At 38.2% G+C, this 25,251-nt stretch overlaps 13 protein-coding genes across 13 annotated transcripts; 6 read left to right on the forward strand and 7 right to left on the reverse strand. All coding sequences in view use genetic code 12, as the record gives it.

Moving 5' to 3' along the window:
• Positions 1-15: 15 nt before the first annotated feature.
• On the forward strand, positions 16-681 carry CPAR2_207810 (uncharacterized protein; the record flags this gene model as incomplete). The annotated part of the gene is made up of 1 exon (XM_036809696.1): positions 16-681. One exon carries the CDS (start codon positions 16-18, stop codon positions 679-681), a length of 666 nt encoding a protein of 221 aa, XP_036666307.1.
• A 2,364-nt stretch (positions 682-3,045) lies between these two features.
• CPAR2_207820 (uncharacterized protein) lies at positions 3,046-4,347 on the forward strand (the record flags this gene model as incomplete). The annotated part of the gene is made up of 1 exon (XM_036809697.1): positions 3,046-4,347. One exon carries the CDS (start codon positions 3,046-3,048, stop codon positions 4,345-4,347), a length of 1,302 nt encoding a protein of 433 aa, XP_036666308.1.
• Positions 4,348-5,098: 751 nt separating this feature from the next.
• On the forward strand, positions 5,099-6,268 carry CPAR2_207830 (uncharacterized protein; the record flags this gene model as incomplete). The annotated part of the gene is made up of 1 exon (XM_036809698.1): positions 5,099-6,268. One exon carries the CDS (start codon positions 5,099-5,101, stop codon positions 6,266-6,268), a length of 1,170 nt encoding a protein of 389 aa, XP_036666309.1.
• Positions 6,269-6,364: 96 nt separating this feature from the next.
• On the reverse strand, positions 6,365-7,732 carry CPAR2_207840 (mRNA splicing protein; the record flags this gene model as incomplete). Its single annotated transcript, XM_036809699.1, has 1 exon — positions 6,365-7,732. One exon carries the CDS (start codon positions 7,730-7,732, stop codon positions 6,365-6,367), a length of 1,368 nt encoding a protein of 455 aa, XP_036666310.1.
• Positions 7,733-8,521: 789 nt separating this feature from the next.
• On the reverse strand, positions 8,522-10,771 carry PSP1 (Psp1p; the record flags this gene model as incomplete). Its single annotated transcript, XM_036809700.1, has 1 exon — positions 8,522-10,771. One exon carries the CDS (start codon positions 10,769-10,771, stop codon positions 8,522-8,524), a length of 2,250 nt encoding a protein of 749 aa, XP_036666311.1.
• A 934-nt stretch (positions 10,772-11,705) lies between these two features.
• Positions 11,706-12,371, reverse strand: CPAR2_207860 (uncharacterized protein; the record flags this gene model as incomplete). The annotated part of the gene is made up of 1 exon (XM_036809702.1): positions 11,706-12,371. The coding sequence occupies one exon, from the start codon at positions 12,369-12,371 to the stop codon at positions 11,706-11,708; it is 666 nt and encodes a 221-aa protein (XP_036666312.1).
• A 762-nt stretch (positions 12,372-13,133) lies between these two features.
• CPAR2_207870 (uncharacterized protein) lies at positions 13,134-13,370 on the reverse strand (the record flags this gene model as incomplete). Its single annotated transcript, XM_036809703.1, has 1 exon — positions 13,134-13,370. One exon carries the CDS (start codon positions 13,368-13,370, stop codon positions 13,134-13,136), a length of 237 nt encoding a protein of 78 aa, XP_036666313.1.
• A 1,991-nt stretch (positions 13,371-15,361) lies between these two features.
• SMT3 (SUMO family protein) lies at positions 15,362-15,811 on the reverse strand (the record flags this gene model as incomplete). The annotated part of the gene is made up of 1 exon (XM_036809704.1): positions 15,362-15,811. One exon carries the CDS (start codon positions 15,809-15,811, stop codon positions 15,362-15,364), a length of 450 nt encoding a protein of 149 aa, XP_036666314.1.
• Positions 15,812-16,462: 651 nt separating this feature from the next.
• On the forward strand, positions 16,463-18,379 carry PRM1 (pheromone-regulated protein; the record flags this gene model as incomplete). Its single annotated transcript, XM_036809705.1, has 1 exon — positions 16,463-18,379. One exon carries the CDS (start codon positions 16,463-16,465, stop codon positions 18,377-18,379), a length of 1,917 nt encoding a protein of 638 aa, XP_036666315.1.
• An 87-nt stretch (positions 18,380-18,466) lies between these two features.
• On the reverse strand, positions 18,467-20,167 carry TOS4 (Tos4p; the record flags this gene model as incomplete). The annotated part of the gene is made up of 1 exon (XM_036809706.1): positions 18,467-20,167. One exon carries the CDS (start codon positions 20,165-20,167, stop codon positions 18,467-18,469), a length of 1,701 nt encoding a protein of 566 aa, XP_036666316.1.
• Positions 20,168-20,626: 459 nt separating this feature from the next.
• RPL37B (60S ribosomal protein eL37) lies at positions 20,627-21,197 on the forward strand (the record flags this gene model as incomplete). The annotated part of the gene is made up of 2 exons (XM_036809707.1): positions 20,627-20,633; positions 20,932-21,197. The coding sequence occupies 2 exons, from the start codon at positions 20,627-20,629 to the stop codon at positions 21,195-21,197; spliced, it is 273 nt and encodes a 90-aa protein (XP_036666317.1).
• A 243-nt stretch (positions 21,198-21,440) lies between these two features.
• On the reverse strand, positions 21,441-23,672 carry CPAR2_207920 (uncharacterized protein; the record flags this gene model as incomplete). Its single annotated transcript, XM_036809708.1, has 1 exon — positions 21,441-23,672. The coding sequence occupies one exon, from the start codon at positions 23,670-23,672 to the stop codon at positions 21,441-21,443; it is 2,232 nt and encodes a 743-aa protein (XP_036666318.1).
• A 595-nt stretch (positions 23,673-24,267) lies between these two features.
• On the forward strand, positions 24,268-25,137 carry NEP1 (18S rRNA pseudouridine methyltransferase; the record flags this gene model as incomplete). The annotated part of the gene is made up of 1 exon (XM_036809709.1): positions 24,268-25,137. One exon carries the CDS (start codon positions 24,268-24,270, stop codon positions 25,135-25,137), a length of 870 nt encoding a protein of 289 aa, XP_036666319.1.
• Positions 25,138-25,251: the final 114 nt, after the last annotated feature.

Raw genomic sequence — 25,251 nt, forward strand, 5'->3', positions numbered from 1 at the left:
TTATCAATCTTTATCATGGCAGACATTTTATCAGCAGTTGGCGGCATTGTGTCGGCCGGTCTAGGAGTAGCAAATACAGTCACATCAAAAGCAGAAGGTCTTTTCGTTACCGTCACGTCAGGTGCCGATGGTGCTTGGCATACGGCTACTAGCGGTGTTGTTGTTGAGTTTAATTCACTTACATCTAAAGGTGGTGAAGGTTATCAGATTGTCACATCAGGCGCCGATGGTGTTTTTAGTACCATTACACGTGGTGCTGTTTCCGAGTTTTCTGTTGTTACTAGTGGTGGAGCAGCACGCGTGGATTCATTGACCAGAGATGGCTCTTCTGTTGAGACTAGCACAGCATCTACCGATAGTGAGGCAGCGTCTGGAAACAGGTCCTCAGAGGATTCGTCAGCTAGCTCCACTGAGGATTCTTCCAGCTCGTCGGAAAGTGGATCATCATCAACCGCTCACTCATCTGCAACCGCCGCTGCCGCAGGATCATCAGGATCCTCTGAATCAAGAACTACAAGGTCATCGGAAGAGTCGAGCGCCTCAAAATCAACTGAATCTTCTTCGTCATCATCTTCGAACGCTGCTTCTTCAATCAACAACATCGATGGAATCAAGCATTGGAAAAAGACTTTAGTGGTTGGGGCTTTAGTCGGGGTTTCATTTGTTGCTACTGTATTATAAGAAAAGTATATAGATGTTTCAATAAACACTATAGATTTTTAGAGGCTTTAGCTGTCGGTCGATACCATGACTTGTGGTAGGACGATGTTGATTCAGGAAAAGAACACAACCTTTGACCTTGAGAAAAGTAGCTTTTCAAACATGACAAATAATTGATAATTTCTCCTATAAACTGGAAAGGTTATGCTGCACCACTAGGCACCTACATACAACCGTCAACTTGTGTGATGCATCATTGGTATTTGCTCATGCTGCCATAGAAAATAACTGTGGGGTACAGGTGGTAGAGGCTGTTCTAGTTTTTATGTGCGGAACTCCGCCCGGATATCCTATAACAAATAAATAACACAAACACAACAATAATAAAATATCTGTCTCTGTTGCATTAGTCAACTTTAACCGACTCATGCATATCATACATTTACTCTTCCATATTATATATGTACAATGCCTTAAAGTTAACATTTCACACCTCTTTGATTAATGAAGCTTGTATTGTGACTTTGAAAGTCTTTCCTTTTTAAGATTGGCTGAGGCCCTGATATTACACTTTCAAAAGTTGGGTTTTTGGTTTAAAGAAAACTCGGTTTGCATTAGACATTTGTGGCATTTACACGGATGAGAAAAAGGGGGTGTTAGAAGAAAAAAAAGAAAAGCATGGACGTGTCGATACCAAACGCCTTTACAGTTGACATCAGTACACGTACATTTCATGCATCAGTTTTGTGTAGCAATTCTTTCTCACTTTTGATCGTCAATTACGAACAAACCATCTATTTTGAATTGGTTTTTGAGACCCCTCCAAGGGAGAGGGGACCTTAGGGGGAAATTGTAAAGGCTGAGCCAACTGCCTACCATTTGAGATGTGCTTGCACGGCTAAAACTTCCATTTTCTGGCAGCTTTTTCGAGGCATTGTTGGTAAAAATTAACTTTAGTGTATTGCACAAAAGCCGCATTTACAACCTGGTTTTCACCAATGAAAGGAGAAGCGCAGAGAAAGTTGTGCCTCCTGTGTGGGAGGTGTCTATACAGGTCACAAGTAGCTCGATTATGCAGCAATACTTACTGCGGTGTTTGTAGGCTGATGTATACACTACCAAATAACGAAGTTGGGGAAGTAGGGTGCAAAAAGGAAGAACAAAAGAATTTTTTTTGGACAACAAAATAAAGTTTTAAACTTTTTTGGTCTAAGGTGCAAAAGAATTGCAAAATTCAAACAGACTTTGAGCATGAAGATTAACTCACACAATGAATATCGACAATGAGCCACGCTGCTCGTTAGCATCTAGCATTCAGAAGTATAGTGACCAAGGTAATTTACGCCTTAGACGAGGAACTAGGGTTGGTTGAAATCTTACATGAGTAACTGATACTCTAAGACACCCATTGAAGACCAAGAAACTAGAATACTTGGGGCCCCTGAAATCTCAAGGGGCTTTCCCTAGATTCATAGATTCAAGTGCTAGCTTCGACGTGCCTTCGATATAGTGAAGGTAACAGTGATCAAGATATTCTTTTTCTCTTCTGGGGTGGGGGGGGGGGGGTGTAAATAGAAAACATATGTTTCTCTAGTTTTGTGTATCATCGAGAAGAACTTACACAAAAATGTTTTTTTATGTAAAATATTTTTGAATATAAACAACATACACCCGTATAGCAATCCAAATTACCAACTTTCCAAAGATCTCTCTTAAATCACTTTCTTTCTATCATTAAAGGCGAGAGCCACCTTTGCCTTTTGAAGACTAGAAGGGCTGTTCGTTACACGGTACTTCCCACCCTTGCCACTAGACAGAAACATCTAATAGGTGTCATTTACACCCCACTTTGTGAAAAACTGAGTCTGTCTCTGGAACTCAACAAAAACGTAAACTAGGGACACTTTGTTTGACTAATTTAAAACGCAGCTATTTCATCACGAGTAGTAAGAGTTTAATTGCTTGTGCTCAAGATCTGATCAAGGATCTTTGTTGCGGAGATCCATTTATTCAAAAGGTGCAGTATAATAAGACGTTGAGCTCATTACTACTGGACGTCAAATTAAAGATACACCTTGTGACTACCTTTAGAGAGCTCTCATTCATCCAACCGAAATTACTAGCTCAAAGAAAGAACTTACTGTGCTGAAGTTCCAACATCCATCACATTCAATACATTCAGAGTTTTTTCGAACTAGGATAAGATAACAATTTACATTACATTAGCAACAACAACGTCGCATCCACCCATAGTCATCGCCTTCGAACACGCTGTTCCCGCTATTTAGTGCACACTCATTCATACAGCAAACCGTTGTCATTCATTAGATCTGCACAATTAGTAAGGCGTGGAAAAGAAAAAGAAAAAAAAATTGGAATATCACAATGTCATCGATCAGTTCCATCACCTCTTCAGACCCCATGTCACTGCCAGCACGCGTACAAGTAGATATAAATGCCATACAAGATGAGGAAAGGCCTCAACAGGTTGGAGGTACGACTTTCAACATGTGGTATCTCAACTGGTCAGGTGGAGGAGGTGGTATGAATTCTTCAGCTACTGATTCATTCACGCGATCGAAATACAGAGTCAAGGTTACTCGCGATCAAGGATATACAAGAGCAAGAGATGCATCCCCAGTATGCTTGTTTTTTAGCAGGGGATGTTGTTATATGGGATCCAACTGTAAATACCTCCATAATCTACCAAGCAAATCAACGTATCAAAATCAGGCCAAGGACTGTTTCGGAAGAGACAAAACTGCCGAATACAACGATGACATGGATGGCGTGGGTTCATTCAATAATTCCAATAGGACCTTATACGTTGGTGGCATACAAATGAGACCGAATATCGAGGAGTTGGTGACCAAAAATTTCGAAGAGTTTGGTGATATCGAGAAGGTCAGGGTCGTATACAACAAGAACTGTGCATTTATCACTATGAAGACAGAGGCTGATGCGCAATTTGCCAAGGAGGCCATGAATAGACAGTGTTTAATCAATCCAGAGACTAATAGTAGTAAAAGCAAAGAAGTACTACATGTACGATGGGCACATCAAGATCGAAATCCTGAAGCACAAAAACACACCAAACGCAAAATGGAGCAATTAGCGATGGATACAGTAAAATCACTATTGAGCAATGAAACTTGTAAACGTGTCAAGATGGGTGAAGATAGAATTTCGGATAAATCTCCGCTTGAGGTCGTTAAAGTGGAGCTTGATAACAGGAATGATGAAGAAGAAGATGATGATGATGACGTCGATCTGGACGATGAAGATGAGGAAGAGGACACCGTACCAGAAATTAAGCCCAATAGTAATGGAAAACTACATCGTGGTAATATGCCCATCAGGAATAAGGCGGTAACTGCAAACGGCTCCAGTCATCATCGTCATCATCTTCTGCAGCCACACAATTATAGCTATGACACCAGTAATGGTAATGGTTACGGACACTCGCAAAATGGTTCTAGTCGAAATCATAGTATTGGAGAACATAGTCATAGTGGTGGTGCCACTAGTGATGAGATCAGACAAGATTTCTTCGAAAGACACGGATTAGTTAATCAATCAACTTTGAAAGATTTGGCTGAGTTACGCAAAAGGATGAAAACCACTCGACACGAACCTAATTTGATTTCTGTTTTGGGTAATTACTCAAGTGATGAAGATGACGATTGAGGATAGATGAAATATAGATGGTACAATAAAACAGGAAAGAGTCATATCTGCGCTAAATCGTATGAGGTCAAAGGGCTTATACTCTTTTGAGCAAAAGTTCTAGAACTAACGGAATCCGTGGCGAAAATACAAAACTCTATATGGTGTGATCTTGGCGCTTAAATAGACGTGCATAAGTTATGGCTATGGCTTATCTGTCGAAGAATCATGGCGACTTTTAGCTCAGGTGTTCTTCGCCACTCTATTCTCTCCACAAATCACTTCAACCATTTAGCACATTTAACACATTGCACATTGTACGTTTTATATAGAGTTTTTAATCTCGCATGATCTTACACACCACTTTTTTTACTTTTATTTTTCTTTGTCTCCTTTTTCTGTTGCAACAAGAAACTTTATAATTATCCCGTTTCTAAAGCGATAACGTTATACCTTTTTTGTCTCTTTTGAGTCCGCCCCCCGCATTCAGAGTTTACTGTCCCCGGGGCAACCCGCCCCCTTGAATGGAAAAGAAATAAGATTTATTATTATTATTATTATTATTATTATTATTATTATGTGGATGATGATTATGAACTTTAGTTTTTTACTTTTGCTGTCACACGTTCATGCACACAATTAAACAGAATGCCATTTAGTGTGAGACTATTTAAACGTATTAATGTCTCCTTGTTTTTAAATTATTCACGAAAGGAATGCCTAATAGAAACAACCCTGCTGCCGCCTTACTAACTATATAGCTACCTACCAAATGACAAGTAATAGTACAGTCACATATACCTCAATTGACGCTAAACTCGAGCCAAGCTCAACTACAAAGCAAATGCCACCAGCGTTATTCTATCCAGTTAATGTAAAGAACCTACAGTTGGGCAATAGACTAGCAGTATCGTCGATGTGTAGCTATGCAGCTGGGCCAGGAAACCAAATTGCCAATTTACATTTATCTCGCTACAAATCGTTTTCTGCTCAACATCCCGGATTGATTATGATTGAAGGAATGTGTGTTGATCCAAAGGGTAAATTGGATGACAAGGAATTGGGTATTTGGAATGATGAACAAGCAAAAAAGTTGAAACAAATTGTTGATGAAATTCATAAAGATGGATGTGTTTGTTGTGTTCAGTTGTCTCATGGTGGACGGAAAGCCATTGGCGATGGTGAGTTTGACCTTAATGGAAGAGCCAGCGAACACAATGACTCATCTAGAGGAGGAGATGATGATAATGAGATACTTGCTCCATCGGCAATTGCATACGATAATCGACTGAAAGTTCCCAAGGAAATGACATTGGCTGATATTCAACATGCCATTGGCAGCTTTGTTGAAGCTGCCAAACGAGTCGTGACTATTAGTAAAGTTGATAGTGTTGAAATTTCGTGTTGTAATGGCAACTTGTTGCATCAGTTTATGAGTAAAGCCACCAATTTACGTCATGATGAATATGGATGTCAATCAATTGAGTCAAGGTGCAAGATTTTGTTGGATATAATTGATCAAGTGCGGAAAGCCATCGGTGATGATGTGCCAATCTTTGTCAAATTATCAGCTTGTGATAATTTGTTTAAAGACGAGTCATTGGATGAATTTTTATCCATTGCTGATTTGATCATTGGCACGGGTCAAGTATCCTTAATCCATGTAACATCAGGTAAAATCACCCCCAATTCAAAGCCTCGTTATTCATTGAATTCAGATCCAAATATACCAGGTCATATTCCATTGGCTTCAATTTTGAAAAAACACGTCAAAAATAAGTGTCTTGTCGGTTGCAGTGGTGCTTTAGATATGGATGTGGTCAAATTGAACCATTACGTCGATGATGGAATGATTGATGTTGCATTCATTGGTCAAGGATTTTTGGAGATGCCAAATTTGGTGAATCAAATTGCTGCAAAATTGAATCACAAGATTGAATAAAGGGGAGGCTTGCGAAAGGGGAAAGGGGGAAGAAATGAACAAACGAGAAAAGGGGTGTGCTTTAATATAACGTTAATTACATAGTACAAACTTGTATCACTCTCTTATTGTCGCTGAATTGTATCGATATAACCAATCAGGCACTTTTTTACCACCTTTAGTTAGGAACTTTTTCAACTCCGAAAACGTCGCCACATCACCATCGTCAATAAATGAAACACTAGTTCCAAACTGACCAGCACGACCAGTCCTACCAATTCGATGAATATACTCATCAAATTTATTAGGCATTTGGAAATTAACAACGAGACTCACTTGAGGTATATCAATACCTCTTGCTGCAACATCAGTAGCAATTAAAATTGACGGGTCGTGTAGTTTAAACTGTTCAAGTGCCAATTCTCGTTGAGCTTGAGTTTTAGAACCATGGATGATTACATTGGGGAATTGCTTTGCATCCAAGTCTTCCAGTAGCGTATCGACAACATGTTTGAAATTGGCGAAAATGATTATAAGTGCCTTGGGGTTGTTTCGTTTATGAGCTTTGATAACACGGAGCAAATTGTCCAGTTTGATTTGTTTAATTACCTCGGGACCAATTTGCATCTTCAGTGTAGGCAAATACTCGAATTTCTGATCAATGTTATCCAAGGCTTCACCGGCACCACTAATGGTTACAAAAACTGGATCAGTCAAATATGATTTAGTCAATTTTTCAATTGGTGGTGATATGGTTGCAGTAAACATTGAAGTTATCCGTTGAGTTAGATGGAAAATCTTGCCATCAATAGTACATCGTAGATCATCCTGAGTGGGCAAATAAGCAATCAATCGATGCAAATCGCGTTCAAACCCCATATCAATCATTCGATCTGCTTCATCCATAACCAAATTGTAGCATTTTTGTAAGTTGATGATTTTGCGATCAATTGAATCCAATAATCGACCAGGTGTTGCAACAACAATGTCGACACCACCTTTGGTACCAGCTCTACCATTATCAATTTCTTCAATTGTACTTTGATACTGATGTCCACCAATTATGGAAACAACATTGTAGCCTAATCGCGTACATAGTTTCTCAGCTTGTGCAGTGATTTGTAATGCCAATTCACGCGTTGGTGCTAAAATAAGTGCCAATGGTTGGTTTTTAATCCTTTCGAATTGCATATAATTTGAATCAATTTGGGACAAATATTGCAAAATGGGCAACAAATAAGCGAGAGTCTTACCACTACCAGTCTCAGCGACTCCCACCACGTCTAATTTTTCCAAACTAATCGGTATACTGGCTCTTTGTATCGGTGTGGGAGTAATGTACCCAAGTTCTTGTATAGATTGTAGAATCGGCTCTTGCAATTGGCATTCTTTCCAATATCGAATTGCGTGAGGCACGATCTTGCCGCCACCTCGGTAATTGATGGAAAACTCTTCATTAAATATTCGCCAATCTCGTTCATTCATTTGAGGTAATTTTTTAGCAGTCCAGTGTCCAGTAGTTTCATCTTTCAATAGTGGATCATTCAACTCATTTCGCTCATCGTCGTCGTCATCAAGAAAGGATAGTAATGGTCTCGATGTCAGAGATGTTGTGATTGTAGTATCTTCTGACTCATCCCAGTCAAATTGAAACTTACGTCGAGCAAGTTTCTTGTTGGGCTCATTATGTTTTACTTGTGGCTCCAACACTTTTTCTGAAGATTTCTGACGTCTCCACGATGATGATGATGATGGTTTCTCAACAATTGGGGGTTTCTCTGTCGGTACTAGACCCGTTGCTTTCGATCGTTTGGATTTGGGAATATATTGAGGCTTTTCAAAGTCTTCCTTTAATAGTTCATCAACGGATACAGGTCGTTTGGACATGTTGAATTATAAGAGAAGAGCCAAGGTGATTGCATTTTTTGGGGCTTACTTTGTTTTGTTTTTTTTTTGCGCAATTGCAAAGATGCGTCCCACCAACTACTTTTACACTTTGTTCAACGTCTATAAATGTACATTTCAACAGTATATAAATCGTATAAGATATAGTGTATATAACTCTTGTTATCTCCCATCTTTTTTCAAAACCAAAAACTACTCAAAATTGAACCTGTCAACTTCACACTTTTCTTCAATATCATTACATCATCATCATCAAAACCAAACCAAAAAAAAAAATTCAAAAATTGTTCTAAACTGTCTCTCTGCCTTTTTCTAACTCTATATTAATCCCGCCTCTTTCTTCCTGTATCCATTATTTTTTTTGTTGCTCTATTTCCCGGCACTGTTGTTAAAACCATAAAATTGACCTTTAATATCATTAGTTAAATGTCTAATCAAATTTAATGTATTAATCAGATGAAAGTAATTGGGCGATGGCAATGTATCAAATTCGGTAATGGCAAAGTTCAAGATCTGCTCATTACTCAATTCGTACTCCTTTGGTAAAAGATCTTGTCTCTTGTTGGTGGTGGACCCACTTGTCTTGGTAGTCTCTTTCTTATTCTTTTCCCCGTCTTTCATAGTGATGAATAGCTCTGGCTGGTTAAATGGTAAAACAGCACATAACCAAATCCTTGTTTTATAGATCTTGAATAATTCCTTTATAAGCCCTCTAAAATCAATTCTCTTGAATCCAGCAAAATAATAAAATATAAGTTTCTTGAAATCACATTGATACTCAACATTTATCAATGTCAAGTCCGAATCTAATCCCAATTCTTTAATCTTGTTGAAACAAGTAATGAACGCCTTTTTCTCCTCGAGAAATTTACCACTAATCTTGTGCACTTCTTTGGGAGTGGCAAACCGCAACACTTGTTTCGTAGGTAACGTAATTATAAACTCATTGTCTTCGTTCAGATGTGAGTTGATAATTGCTGAAGCATTCATTGATGTCGAATGCGTGCCTCCATGGGCTTTTCCTCCGTATCCTTCATGAATAGTCAAGCTCTTTAAATGTTCCAATTTTTTGAGGAAATTGAATAAAACGGCAAAATTCAAATTGACTAATGGCTCAACAATCATTACCAAGTCTTTACCTCTATCTCCATCAACGATAACCAAGTCATCCTTTTGTAAAAAAATGTTGGAATTGTTTGGGTATGACAACAAGTCAAATTTCCCGTTTTTGTTGATCACCATACATAATATCTTGTGATTGAAGGTCAAATTGTTCAAGTTTTTGATAAAGGTGATCAATTTAGTAATCACAGGATCACTCAATAGCCCATTCATTTTTGTCAAGACTTTGTTTGTTATCTTTTCATCCTGATAATACCTCTTTGTCTTTGAATACAATTCTTTCAAGTCCGGTGATGCAACAATATATTGATCCTTCAAAAGTAACCCATTTTCCAATTTGATGGGTTGACCTGGTGGCGCACTAGCAAATTGTGATTGTTGTGACATGAGGTCAGGTTGAGATTGCATTGCTCGAAATTGTGGTTGCTGATGTTGTGAGTAGAATGATTGCATCTGCTGTGGCTGTTGCGGTTGCTGCTTTCCGGGCAAGACATTTCGTGCCTGCAAGTGAGATGGATTAGCTCCACGAGGTGGCATACTCATCTGAGCTGAGGTGGGGGCAGCACCATTAGAGTCAGTAAATGGAGAAAATGAATTCGTACCCGAGGCATCAATAGAGGCACTGCGACCAGCACCAAGTGCACCCGATTGCTGAAATGGTTGTCCTGGTTGTTGTTGTTGTTGTTGTTGTTGTTGTTGTTGTTGTTGTTGTGGCAAAAATTGTTGAGCAGGCATAGCATTGAATGGCGAGCTCCATGGAAAATCGACCAACTGACTGGGTCTTCTCGACTGGAATTCATTGAACTTGGATCCCGAATTCAAATTGATGTCACCAAAAGCATCAACAAGATTGAACCCATTGTTGTTGAATTGATTATTCTTGGAGTGGTAGTTGTTCATCATTGCAAACGATGATAACCCTCTATTGTTGTTACCGTTGTTGCTGTTCGTGTTGTTACTAAAAAAGTTGGATGAACGAGAACCAACTTGTGATGTTTGCGGAGCAGTCGCTGTGGTTGCTGTTGTCGTTGCTGTTGTCGTTGCTGTTGTCGTTGCCGTCGGCTGTTGTTGAAAAAAGTTATTTCTAGTGAACGATTCAGCAGCATAACTTGGTCTTCTTGACGAAATGTTGGTAACACCACCTTGTAATTCAATGGGTAAATTAAAAGTATCTCTAAAATTTGGGTTCGTTGCTGTAGGGTTATTGTAATAATATGATGAATAGTCAAATTCAGGGTAATCACTCAAGTTCGATAGCTTGTTGTACAATATATCATTAAAATTTGATTGATGTAAAGGGTCATCACTGTTGGAGGGTGCTGATGGATGGAGATTGTTGTTGTTGTTGTTGCTGCTGCTATCGCTGTGATGATGCTGCTGGTTACTAGTACCATTATCGAATATCAGATTGTGTCTACTCCCATTGTTTGAGCCTCCATTGTATTTCCTTCTATTGATCGAATCACCATCATTTAGAAAATCAGGCAAGTTCATCATCCCTTGTGTTGTGATGTTGATGTATTGCTTTGTTTGCTGGCTCAAGTATATTGCTTAATCTCTTACTCCTTGACTAGATTTTTTTTATTTTTTATTTTTTTTCGCTGTTTGTCTGTGTGTCTGTTGTAATTCAGCTCCTTGTTTTGCGAAAGTTATTTGCTTGTGAAAATCTCAATAGCAAATGTACATATGTATGAGGAGGTACTGGTATAAAAGGATCGTTGATGAAGGATTGTATCGAGAATAAGTAATTCGGATTGTTATATAAACAACTTGTCGTGTGTTAGTGGTATGTATAAAGGGTTGGCGCTGAATATTTTTTTTTTGCATGACTTTAGAAGTTATTTACGAAAGAGGATTCAAAACTACTAGAAATAAAGGAGTGAACACGCCATATGGATCTTGAAAGGCTACTCAGATCCCATGCTCCTTGTAGACTCCTTAGCATATAAACAGTTATTTTTTAAGGTTTGTGGAGAAGTAGATTCTCGCACCCCAGGGATAATCCTTGGTGGCAAAAATGGGGTCGGTGCCATGGCACGGCGATAGATGTACTAACAACGAGATAATCGTCTGACAAGAAAGTTCAAACAGTTGAATTGAGTCTCTCGAAGTACATCTATTCACCTCAACCCTATCGTCATGAAAAGTATTGGATAGCATTGTCTTCCCCGCCACTTGCACTTTTGTTCTCCGCTCTCACAATAAGCCCCAGCCTCTCTCTCATAACTTCTCGCGCACTATCGTCACACCCCACTTCTGTTCCCCTCCCCTCAGATCCTTTTTTATTTTTTCCTTCTCTTCTGTCTTACATAGTCAATTGCGCGTGAAAATGATAAAGAGAAGTCATTGTAAACACACAAGCCTCATTTGCAGCCACAGTTTATCCTCTCTAAAAATCTATAGTGTCTATTAAAACATCTATATACTTTTCTTATAATACAGTAGCAACAAATGAAACCCCGACTAAAGCCCCAACCACTAAAGTCTTTTTCCAATGCTTGATTCCATCGATGTTGTTGATTGAAGAAGCAGCGTTCGAAGATGATGACGAAGAAGATTCAGTTGATTTTGAGGCGCTCGACTCTTCCGATGACCTTGTAGTTCTTGATTCAGAGGATCCTGATGATCCTGCGGCAGCGGCGGTTGCAGATGAGTGAGCGGTTGATGATGATCCACTTTCCGACGAGCTGGAAGAATCCTCAGTGGAGCTAGCTGACGAATCCTCTGAGGACCTGTTTCCAGACGCTGCCTCACTATCGGTAGATGCTATGCTAGTCTCAACAGAAGAGCCATCTCTGGTCAATGAATCCACGCGTGCTGCTCCACCACTAGTAACAACAGAAAACTCGGAAACAGCACCACGTGTGATGGTACTAAAAACACCATCGGCGCCTGATGTGACAATCTGATAACCTTCACCACCTTTAGATGTAAGTGAATTAAACTCAACAACAACACCGCTAGTAGCCGTATGCCAAGCACCATCGGCACCTGACGTGACGGTAACGAAAAGACCTTCTGCTTTTGATGTGACTGTATTTGCTACTCCTAGACCGGCCGACACAATGCCGCCAACTGCTGATAAAATGTCTGCCATGATAAAGATTGATAATTGTGTTGATTGCAAAATTTGATTATAGAATTGGATAGACCAAATGCATTCCCTTTTATAGTTCACATGCGCGGAAGCATTTGACACTACTCTTGGCTTTTGGCGATTGCTATTTTTGGAAATAAAACTAAAGAAAAAAAGAACGCATAGAACATGGAACATCACGCACGAAGAATAAATAATTTTAATTCCGATCGCCACACACACACACACACACACACACAGACTCTCTCTCTCTCTCTCTCACTTGTTCAATAAAACGCTCATGACATTCATTGTTCTGAGTATACGAGTCATACACAAAAAGCAGGCAGTGCGTGTAACAAACCTTTACCGAGTATGGTGAGTTTGGAAACAAAGCCTTGTATTGATCACGTAATTGTTATTTATAGCTAGCTCACTCCCTTTTTTGTTCGTGTTTTTTCAAAGCCACGTTCAAGCACATTTTGTACCAGTCGATCCGATTCTTGCAATTCCTAATTTGAACACGATGGGAGGGGGAAACATGAGAAAATTTGTTATCCCTCACTGAATTGCATCATGCTTAAAATTCGCGTTGTTCAACATGGAAATCAAGTTGACTGGTTTTGACGAGAAGCACGTGATCAAGTTTATCACTTATACTTCAACAATCCATACATCGTAAACTTTCGTAAAACTTTCGTTAAATTCATTCAGTCTTTATAAAATATCTACCCTATACACCGTGAACAAGAACTAAACTCTGGCTCTCTCTCACTCTCACTCTCACTTGTTTGAAGATGTCCTCGAGCAGTTTGAATCCGTACTGCAACGCCTAAAACCTTGACCAGCTTTTGGTGGATAACTGCCATGACCTTCAACATATACAGCCTCAGTCTCATCTAGAGGTTCACAAGTGCACCATTCATCTTTAGAAGTAATGTCCATGATTTCACTCACATGTTTACCACATCCTGTCCATGATTTGTGTTGGCAGATTCCGCATATTTCTGTTTTACACATGATTATTTGTTTGTTGTAGTTGTATTTGATTGTTTATAAGTTTGCTTGATTGAAAACTTTTCGATATATAAAATTGTCTTGAGGAACTATTTGAATAGTTTATTGATTGGTTTTAACTTCTTTGTCAAGTAATTTCTTAAAGTTGTATCTAAACTATGTTTGAAGATGCAGTTCTATGAAAAAGAAGAAAGTGACATCTCATTACTCAGTTTGACAGGATCTCGTTACCTATTTATATACTTTGAGTCTTTGGGGTACAGCTGTCTTTATCTTTAGACTTTTTTTCTCCATTCTGTGTGTCTATTTCTTTGAATCATCCCATATCGGTTAGAATGTAACAGTAAGATATTTTTGTGTTGCAAAAAAATTGTTTATTTTTGGACATATCCGTTTTTGTTGGAGATACAATCCGCTGAAGAAAACCGCCAATATTAGAAAGCATCCGGGAAGTAGAACAAGATCACGATATTTTCCGCAAATGTATCATCATTGCTGCTGTGTTGCTCACTCTTTGATATGAATTGGACACCTAATTACCCCCTTTCTTGAGAACAGCATGCATTGAGCATATGTGACGGACATTAATGTCCGTTAAACTTTATCGAAACAATTAAATACCTTTCTTTCTTTATTTTATTTTTTTAGATTTCGCATTGAATTCCCCGAGGAGAAAGGGAGTCATCACAAGACAATTTTTGTACATACATCTTACACAAAAGATTAGTACACGTCCAAAAAAGTTCCTTTCATCCATTCTCCACGATTTCTTCCGATAGCTCGTTTGTTTCACTCCAAGGGCTAGTAGAAAATTTATTGTGAGCCAACCGCTTTTATTTTGCCGTCTCTTACATCATCGAGGACTTAAAGTGAATGGTCAGTGTTTCACAATATCCATTGTCCTAAAAGGTGGAACAAATAAACGTTGATTCTTGACAGATAGATGCAATTTGTGTTTTCCTATTCTCTCCTATCTCCACAAATTTTGAGTTTAGAAACACTATGACTCTCTCTGTGTTTGTACTCCATGTTTTTAGTCTATATTTGTTATTTACTAAAGGGGAGTTTAATCTTCTATGGGGGAAGTGTTGTGGTTATGCATTGCACAGATGAAAAGAGCATAAAAGAGGAAGCTGTAACCAAGCTTTTTGTTAGACATGGAAAATAAGTGAAAAAAAAAAAAAATCATACCATTATTATGCTGAATGAAACTGACTTTCTTCAAAGCATGTACGAAACGCTATGTTTAACCCTATCTCATGAAAATTAGACTGCTGGAGTCATGATTGCAATTGCCTTCACATGCTTAGTAATTCTTTACTGCTCATCTTTTTAATTAACCTCGGCAACACTATAATTGTGGGGGTCCCTTTGGCTTGAATTCTTTTGTTTTCTTTTTTTGTTTCAAATTGTTGCGAAATATCTTTGCAAAAATAATGTAATACAAGGAATCCGTTATAATTCATCTCGCTAGAAAGGTACGCCCTTGATCGTATGTTTTTTTTATCTTTTACTTCAATATCAATGACTTGAAAATATTAGACTTAACTCCGGCATTGACACAATGCACCTGATACATAGTCACATAAAATGTATTAAACACAATTGAGAGTATCTCACATAAAAACATGGAAGATACAGACTACAATACATAAAAGGGATAAAAGGGATAAAACTATTTGACAATATACATATAGTGTCGCGTCGAGTTTTAGTCTTGACATTAAAAGAACCTGTTGGTGATCCCTCACTGATGAAGATCTATGGTCCAAACATTCATTCATCCCCCAATGGTGCAAACTTTACAATCCATCGCAATACCAGTGGGTGCCCTCATCCGTGGGTCTACACACCTGCTCCCTGATACAATAACCAACAACGACATCTCCTATCTACTAACTCCTCCCGTCCTTGCTCCAAAAGAAAACATTCACATTAAAACCAACAAACAAAACATAAGGTGAGACCCGTTATAAATCACACCTTCTTTTGTTTCAAACACGGCTTCCACCTAGTTGTGCATGATGGGCTTCAATAACATCGTTATCCTCCATATCCAACTCTTCAGCGGTATGTGCAGCATTTACCCTATTACCATCGAAAAAGAACCGTAATGAATTTTCATCTTTACCTTGCTTTTTGCAAAATGTCTCAATAATCTTCTTCATAGGTGTTGATCGTTTCACTTTGAACCAAATTTCACCACCATGACCATCAGTTACTTTTATATTAATACGTTCTTTGTTGTCCTCTACTTTTTCTTCTTTTGGTTGGTCCAAGGCTCCTTTGTTATCCTCATCGCCTGAATTTGCGCCGCCAGATGTTGTTGTCAGTGCTCCTGCCTTATTTTCCACTGGTGGCGAAATGATTCCAGGGGTAGCTGATTCACCAGCACCTTGGTTATTGAGATCGTTATTGAAATTCTGTTGTTCGTGATCAGACATAGCTGTATTCTGAAGACAGAGTGATGTTATCGTGTTGGGGATGGGTTTTAATCCTTCGTGGTTTTGTTGTTTTGATTTAGGAGGGAGACGGAGAAGCAAAATAGAAAAAAAAACAACAAAAAAATACAAGGAATTTTGCCACACGCACACGCCAATGTCGAATACACGCGATGTGACACGGAAATTGCGACACACTCAGCTCATCACAATGTAACATGAATCCAATGAAACAGAGTTGATAACCCTGGAGTGATTCTATTGCTAGTCACACATAGTTTGGAAATTATTTCCTAAACCAAACGGAAACATTTGATCTGCCTCATAACCATGCTAGATTTGGGAATGAGATATCACATCATTCACACAAATAGCAAGTTACTAAATGTGTACTACCCCTCACTTTTCTTTCGTCGTCGTTCGTTTCTACGGCTACTTGTTCTAAGCCTTACATGCCACCCTTTTTTTCTGCTTCCAAGCCATTTTTCCCTATTTGCACCAAATTTGTTTCAGGATTTTTACATCATTTTTTTTTTCTTTTCAGTGTTTCAGATTTTGCAACCATTAATCAAAAGTCATAAATACCGCAGATTATCCCATCAAAATAAAAACTACCAGACTCACCACCACCAACAGAACTACTAATGCCAAACTATGCAACGAAACTATTTGGACTTTTTTGAAAAGTCTTCACAAATCTACCTCAATCAATGCACAATATTACTCTTTGTCATTATCGTAAAAATACTTCTACTACGCAACTCATTGATCAATACTATATCAAAACAACTTATAGATGAATCCGCTTGTAATGACGAAACAATTCAGCCAGCATTGAATGCACTACACAATATGATGTTTGACAATATTGCAAAACTCCAGTATTCTGGGATCGTCTTTATTGTCCTTATAATCAAAACCATACGAGCATTGACCATATTCTACATTGATTTATTCTTGGGCACATACGTATGTTTATTAAATGCAGTAGCCAAGGGCACTACCGAGTTTGCATTTGATGTTACAAAATCAGTGATTCAGATGGTTAATGTAACCATAGTTGAAGCTACAAATGGGATAGAAGAAGGATTACAAGGACTATCTACATTGCTTAATGATGTATCAACTGGGTTTGATGCAATAAAGAATATTTTTAATGGTGGTGATGGCAGTTCTTCTTCCAATGCAAGATCTTATCAAAGTAAGATTAACATTTCACTTGGGGCTTTGAGGGACAAGATTGCCATACCTGGGTCGGTGATGACAAAAATTAATAATGCAAAGAATGTCAGTATGAGTGAATTAGAAGATATGAATAATACAACACAAACATTGATTGAAACCCCATTCGATTTGATCATTAGCAAGCTACAAGGGATCAAGCTAAGTAATGAATCAACAAGAAATTCGACAATTAATCGCATCAAGGTTAAAGATGCGTGTATGAAAACAGTTGTCCAAGTCAAAGATACACAAGATCATTTAGTTCAATTTGTCGAAACCACCAGCAAGTACTTGTTTATTGTTATGGCATTAGTGCTAGTTGGAAGTATAGCGTACGCATGGTATACGGAGCGTCAACAATGGAAACGGAAAACAGGTTTCATCAATGAACTTGGTATTGATAATGAGGTTGAGTTTCGTAATCAAGAAAACTTGTATCTGAATTTCGTAACTTACACTTTGGTGAAACGGATGGGGTACAACGTGAATCATAAGATCATTTGGTTGCTCAGTTACATGTCAAACAGACTAGCGAGAAACATCCTCGTTTTTGCAATATTGGGTCAACTTGCAGCCATTTTGCAATTCATCTTGGTCAACTATGTCCATCGGGAAATACAGAAACAAATCATTGACATTTCCAGCACAAGTGACCCACTTTCTATTTCTGTATACATAAAATCAATTAATGATTACATCAACACCACGCAATCGGATCTTAACGAAGAGTTATTTGGCGAAATACGATCGACTGCCATCAAGGTCAATTCAACCATTGGTGAATTTGTTGATAACTTGGACTCAACAATTTCCGACATTTTTGGCACCTCAAACATCCTAGCATCAGCAGTAAACACGGTTGTTTATTGTACAATCGGTCGTAAACTACTCAAGATAGAGCAAGGATGTACTTGGCTTTATGAAAACTTAAAAATCAGTATCCCCTTGGTGTCAGGTTCGATACTGCGTGATTTACAACAAGTTAAGGTATTACAACCAAATAATGTATTGACTAAATTGGATAAAATGATTGAATTTTATGTTCAATCAATCTTGTTGGAGTTGTATGTGGCTTTGACGTTCTTGGGTGTGTGGGGATTGCAGTTGATTATTGGATGTATCTTGCTTTTAACAAGACAACGTCGCAAGAGTGATGAAGATAACGAAAGTAACACATTAGTTGGTGAAAAGAACAACTTGTACTATCAAGATACGAGGAATTTGAAAATCAGTAGTCCGCGTCCACTTAGTCCAAATCATTTGGATAATTATCCGTATCCAGTAACTGATCCAAATGTATATTTACTTCACACTACATCGAGTTTTTATCCTACGCCACTACCATAAAATCATACACCACCAGCATAGAATTACATCAATAAAAAGCCCATTCAAATTACTCATTTATAAACTGTTTACTCCCCCCCTGCCCCCTTACTTCTTTATAGGTGCTGGTTTCTTCCAATAGTACTGTTTGTGAGTCCGTCTACAGGATCGTAATCCACCATGGCCCTTAACATTGGAAACCAAACTTTGTCTACCTTGATCATCATCCTGTTCCGGCATGTAGTAATACTCTTCTTCCAATGGCTTTCCAGCAGCATCCGTGCCTTGACGATAAATAATTCCGATACATTTCAAATTATGCAAAATTGATCTAATTTGTAAAAGAGACAATTTCGAAGTGGTGGCGGAAATTGTATTTAAAAATGATGCTGGGGTGGAGCTTAATCGAGAAAATGCCAAGTGATTAACCAAAATATTTTCAATTTCGGATAAGTTGGGCAACGATAAGGCTGAGTTGTCGAGTTCGGGAGTTTGTTGTCGGGTAAGGGTTCTTTTCCTCTTTTTCATCGGTTGGTGAGACTCACCAGCCAGTTTGTGATGAAGCTCACTACTGTGGGTGGGGTAAAGTTGTTGTTCACTTGTTGTTGCTGAAGACATCTTTTCACTTTGTGGCTCTGCTGATGATGCACGTCTCACGGTGTTGGTAACATCAACCAACACCATCTTCAGTGGATTTGATAAACTGCGCTTATGAGGTGACGAGTCAACGTTATTTGAGTAAATGTCAAATTGAACCGTTTTTCCCGGTTGTGGTTGTCTCAATTTGACTGGATGTTGTTTGCTTGGAGTGTGATAATCATCCATAAAACTACTGTCTGCCACTTTTTGTTCATCGTCTTCATGATTTGGTGGCGATTTTATCATTGCCAATGTATCATTCCTTGGTTTTGATGGTGTTTGAGGTACTGAACTGCTGAAAATTTTGTTCAATGGAGTCAAATCATGATCATTTTTACTATTACTTGGTTTCGTCTCACGATTTTCAATCAACACCAACTCTTCATCATCAGTTAGTTCCTCGTCACTATCAGTCAATGGTTCATCAATATCCTTTGGGTTCAACAACACCATCAGTTTTGAAATCTCCAACAATACATTTTCAAACTGACGTGGTAAACTGACCAGTTCTCCCTTGTGAATATAAAATTGAGAATAATCAGCAGCCAACTTGATTGAGGCGGATTTTTGATTCAATGCAGTCGTTGATAATGGCTCACCATTGGCGTTTTCAACAACAATGTAATCATTCTTGTTGTGTTGGTTGGCATAGACATAACATGTTTTGGGGATGACTATCCCCATTCCATTGGATCCAACGCAATTGATAACCATTTGTTGTGTAGTGTAGTTTATGTTAACATGAGTACGAGAAATATACGAATCTTTGGCGTTTAAATTGTATTGACAAGTTTGTGAAGATCTGCCGATAGAAAATTCATCGTGGTCGGATAAAAATGGAATACGCAACACCGAGGTGTCCGATTTCAATACGTTAAAGTGTTTATTGATGGCAACAGTTTGCTTGTTGGTTGTTGCTTTATTGGGGAAATTTTGCCAATTTGAAACAATTTTGACATCTTCTTTAGCTGGTGATGATGATCTGAACAACGAGGATGATGGATTGGGGGTTGGATATTCAACAGTACGTGACTGTCTGTCACCATCACCACTCTTCAATGGTTGTGGCTTCTTGGATAAAGCGAATGGATCTTTGTTATGATGATAAAGTATTTCTTCGGCATCATGTAATGGTGAAGATGGTGGGAATTGATAATTGGTATTTGACATGGTGTCGTATCAGTGTTGAAATGTACTCAGTAGAAGCTTTTGGTTCGTTTTGTTGTTGTTGTTACTTTGATATTACGGAAGCGCACCAGTCTAAAGTGTTGTTGTTTATACTTTCACAAAAGAGACGCAAATTGCGTGTATTTTTTGTTTACGTTTTGCAACCAACAGACCACAAGTCGCGTATCTTTGTAACACTGCGTTGAACAAAGGCAATAGCCCTAAAAAACTCTCACGCACGTGCATGAAATTATTTTTTCTCACGATAGCACTACCAACTTTTGAGTGCTACCATTTATATGTGGGTTACATAATCCACATTGGTTTGTATTACCTAATATATTACCTAGGTGAGAGGTGAGAGAGAGAGCTAAAAGAAAGAACAAAAAAAAAAAGAATCAAACTTAAGAGAATTTTTCACCTAGGTTTACACCATCGTCAATTCAATCAGCATAATCAACCATGGGTAGTATGTAATATACACATTTCCAATGGGGATAATATAGAGGGGGTTCTATTGCATCATGAATGATTACTCAAGCACATAGAAGAAAAGGGCAACAGAGTGGAGCAACTCCAGTGTTTAATGAATTCAACTACGATCAAATTCGCGATATCTCAAGTATTCTACCACAAGAGACAACTGGATGCCTACCACATATCAAATGTCGCATTTGCCTCTGTGTTTCCATTCCTGATCTATCAGATGCAATAAACTATACTCTTTTTAAAGTGGAGTTACAATATACTAACATCCGTTATTATAGAGGGTACACCATCATTAGGTAAAAGACACAACAAGTCACACACTTTATGTAACAGATGTGGCCGTCGTTCATTCCACGTCCAAAAGAAGACCTGTTCATCATGTGGCTACCCAGCTGCCAAGATGAGATCTCACAACTGGGCTTTGAAAGCAAAGAGAAGAAGAACTACTGGTACTGGTAGAATGGCTTACTTGAAGCACGTTTCTAGAAGATTCAAGAATGGATTCCAAACTGGTGTTGCTAAACCACAAACTGCTGAAAACTAAGGATTGAAGAATTTTTGAAAGTTTTATAATGGGGGATTGATGGATATTAAGAGAAGAGATGGGAGCATTACTTTAGACTACCACGATTGCTTACAATTTTTTGGACATTGTCATTAAAAAAGTAATTTCCCCTTTGTTCTCAGCAATGAATGTTTGAATTTTAGAAACGAATCGTTTTACTATAATACAAAGCACTGTATATTAATGTGAAACTAGGTGTACAATTGTAGAATTGTGATTACTCTATATATCCATGTCAAGATCACTGAAATTTTCATTTTCATCATCATCTCCATTGTCTTGTGATTCAAAATTCATGTTGAAATATAAATTATCCGCTTCCTCATGGTTAACAAATCGATTCAAAATCTCTCGACTCAATTCAACCGTCTCTGCCTCATAAGGGAACTCCAACCCATTAGCATAATCACTTTCAACATTGGCAACTAGCTTGCCACCATTCTTACTAATAAAATCTTTTGCTGTTAAATGATTCAATTGTCTAGCTCTCACTTCACACGATTTATTGAATATAGTGATGTCAAAATGTCCTTGAGTTCGTATTTTCACCAACAACTTGTGAGCATCCAATGATAATGAATCAGCACCAAATGCAATCCGCAGTAATGCAACAAACATTTCATACATGGTTTCACTATAGATCAAATCACTTGCTTCGTGTAGATCTTGAGTTAAATAATTCATTATTTTAACAATTTGACCAATTAAATGCACACGCGAATGAAGTGTTGGTGATCGTGGATCATTTGCCATATAAGTTTGTTCAAAATGAATGATTCTCACAAATGATTTGAAATGCTCCTTGTCAATGAGAAAATCTATAGTTTGTTTGGATATAATGAGGGACTGAAACAACTCACACACTTTGATTTTGAGGTTTAAAAGATGAGCTTCATGGTGAAGTTGAATCTCCTTTTGGTTCAAATCAGAGTCCAAGTTTTTGTAAACTGGCTGTGGAATGGACACTAGATAGTTGTGTAAATTGTCATGTTTGATGGGTATTGTTAAATCAATCACCTTCAAATCGTAATTGTTGCCATTGAATCGATTCAATCCGTAAAATCGAAATCCGTCTTTAATGGGGACATCAATCAAGAATATCCTCATCAATGACAGAATCATGTTAAAGTCGGATACAGCTTCATTAAACCCAAATGTATCTTCAGTGATTGAAGCAAGAAGGATTTCGACAACATTAAACACTAAATTTATTTGGGCTGTCGATTTAAACCGTTCAACATTTTGCGGTAAACACGAGGTTACAAGAGCTTTTGGTATGACAGTTTGATCAGTCCAAACTTGGCGAATGAAATCAGCATCGTAAATGGAGCTAATGACTGTTAATTTCTCAATCAATTCTAAGCAACAAATGAGAATGAATCGCTCAATGGCAATAACTTGGTCAGGGACATCGTGATAGTTGCCAAAGTCGGCCTCTTCTTCCAAGTTGGGATTTAATAGAAACGTGTAACTCATTGCCAATTCGCAACAGTCATGTATTAATTTGATGATCACTGGTTTGGTAACAGCAACAGGCCTAAAGCTAATGGTGCAATAAATCAATGACAATAGGAATGGCACTGATAATGTAGCCTTCTGAGCAACTACTTGACGAATAATGTCCAACACCAACAACGAAAGCTTTTCAATCAATTCATCTAATCGCGCTGCTTTCATTGACATCAAAACATTACTAATGAATGACGCTATTGCTGTTTTCTTTTCCAACTTGTATCCGTATAATGTGTCAATATCAAAATTAAAACAAATCTTTGACAAGTATTCAATCGTCGATCGCTTACTACCAGGGATGCAATATCTCCAAATTTGATCAATTAATGCCGAAGTTTCATGTTGAACTCGAATCACTTTTTGTATTGTTTGACTAGGGATAGACGTCCCTTCTGATTCGAGGCTTGCTTCAAATACCAGCTGATCCATCTCTGTACTCACTTGAGGTCTTGTCTGTTGTGAGCTGTTGGTGTTGTCATTACCGTTAATCTTTCTCTTCTTCAAAGCATTTGTTGTCACCAACTCATTCTTTAGGAACTTGCGATCATCTTCAAGTTTCAATACAACATCCCTCAATGCCGCTGCTTCTTCTTCTTTGCTCTTTTTAAACGCATCATATGACTGCCGTAGCGTATTTAATTCATCACGTTTGGCATTTTGCAACAGAATCAACTGTGCTTTCAAAGTAGCAATCTCACCATCGGCTTGAAACAATTTAGCCTGTATTTCATTGTCTATTGGTTGTTGTAGAAACTGGGAAGCAATAGGCTGGTTGTTGTTGATGTGTTGCTGAGGATGTTGTTCTTGATGATGTTGTTCGAGTGTTGTATCTTCGTCGCCTGTTGTCAAAAGATTTATTGGAGCTTGTGATTTACCTAGGTATTGCTGCAAAAGTTCATCATCGTCATCATCGTTGGCAAAGTCACTATCTGATTCAGACATCCCATGTGTCATATCATGTCAATAGATCAAAAAGTGTTGTGTGTAGATCAGTCCTGTTCTTTTGCTTCGAAACGCGGGTCAATTTTTCAGCACCACCCTTTTTGAGACACACCGATTGCAAAAAAAAAAAGAATGGCATCAAAGAAATGATTCAAGTATTTGGGAGCACACAACAAGTAGTGGCTCCCTAGAAATGCTTTCATATTCAGTGGCATGAGAAAATACAGGATACACAAAGTAGTCTTTATGGCAAGAAATTTGACTCATGTCGTTAGTGACAACATCCAATCGAGTGCACGTGACTTGGCCCAGTTATCATATCAGTAGAAAATTAACCAACACAGTCGGTGTCAGTTCTGTCATCACGAAATCCAAATTAATCACAACTCGCTAAGCAAGTGACCATGAGACGGATGAAGGCTACTACAAATGGAACCAGTATGGCAATGGTACTCTTGTAAACAATGCTTTTGCTAAGAAAAAAAAAAAAAACAATGTTGAGATTGGAGAGAGAGAGAGAGAGAGGATGAAAATCTTTTGAGATGGGATTATCCTATCCCCGTAAATACTCTTTCTTTACCCACTCTTCATAATAATGACCACCGACACAACCAAAAAGAGCAGCCCACAAAAAGATGTGGTTAACAGCAAGGAAGTAAAAGAATCGAGTGTTAATGAAACTGCCACCACCACAAATGCTGACCCTACGTCTTCAACCACTAAAAATGTATCATCTACATCATCATCATCAGCAGTCCCACCAGCATCACTCCTACCACAACAACCCACTCCACTTACATCGCGTGACAAAACCACAAAGAGGTTAATTGTCGTGTTATCCCAAGCATGTTTAGAAACTTACAAAATGAATAGCTCAAATGGCCCAGGAGGCGATCGATTTGCATTATTAAACTGTGATGATCATCAAGGTTTACTTCGTAAAATGGGTAGAGACATAGCTGAAGCCAGACCCGATATAACTCATCAATGTTTATTAACATTGTTGGATTCACCAATCAACAAAGCTGGCAAATTACAAGTTTATATTCAAACTGCACGTGGAGTCTTGATTGAAGTGAACCCCAGTGTTCGTATTCCACGTACTTTTAAACGGTTTCTGGGTTTAATGGTTCAATTGTTACACAAGATGAGTATAAGATCAGTCAATTCCAAAGAGGTGTTGTTGAAGGTAATCAAGAATCCGATAACTGACCACCTACCTACTAAATGTCGTAAAGTTACCCTATCATTTGATTCTAAAGTTGTTAAAGTACAGGATTATGTTTCCCAATTGGATGATGACGAAAGTATATGTGTGTTTGTTGGGGCAATGGCTAGAGGTAAAGATAATTTTGCTGATGAGTTTGTTGATGAGAAAATTGGGTTATCCGATTATCCATTGTCGGCATCGGTTGCATGTTCTAAATTTTGTCATGGTTGTGAAGATGTTTGGGAAATATATTAAAGAGAGTGGGGAAATGAGGGGGGGGTGCACATGTACGTAGAAGGAGTAATTAGACAATGTACACATGTATGAAAAGAAAAACACATTGTGTGTTTGCCTTTACTTGTAATCGAG

This window comes from Candida parapsilosis, contig 005809, assembly GCF_000182765.1.
Source record: "Candida parapsilosis strain CDC317 annotated contig 005809".
Lineage (NCBI taxonomy): Eukaryota > Fungi > Ascomycota > Pichiomycetes > Serinales > Debaryomycetaceae > Lodderomyces > Lodderomyces parapsilosis.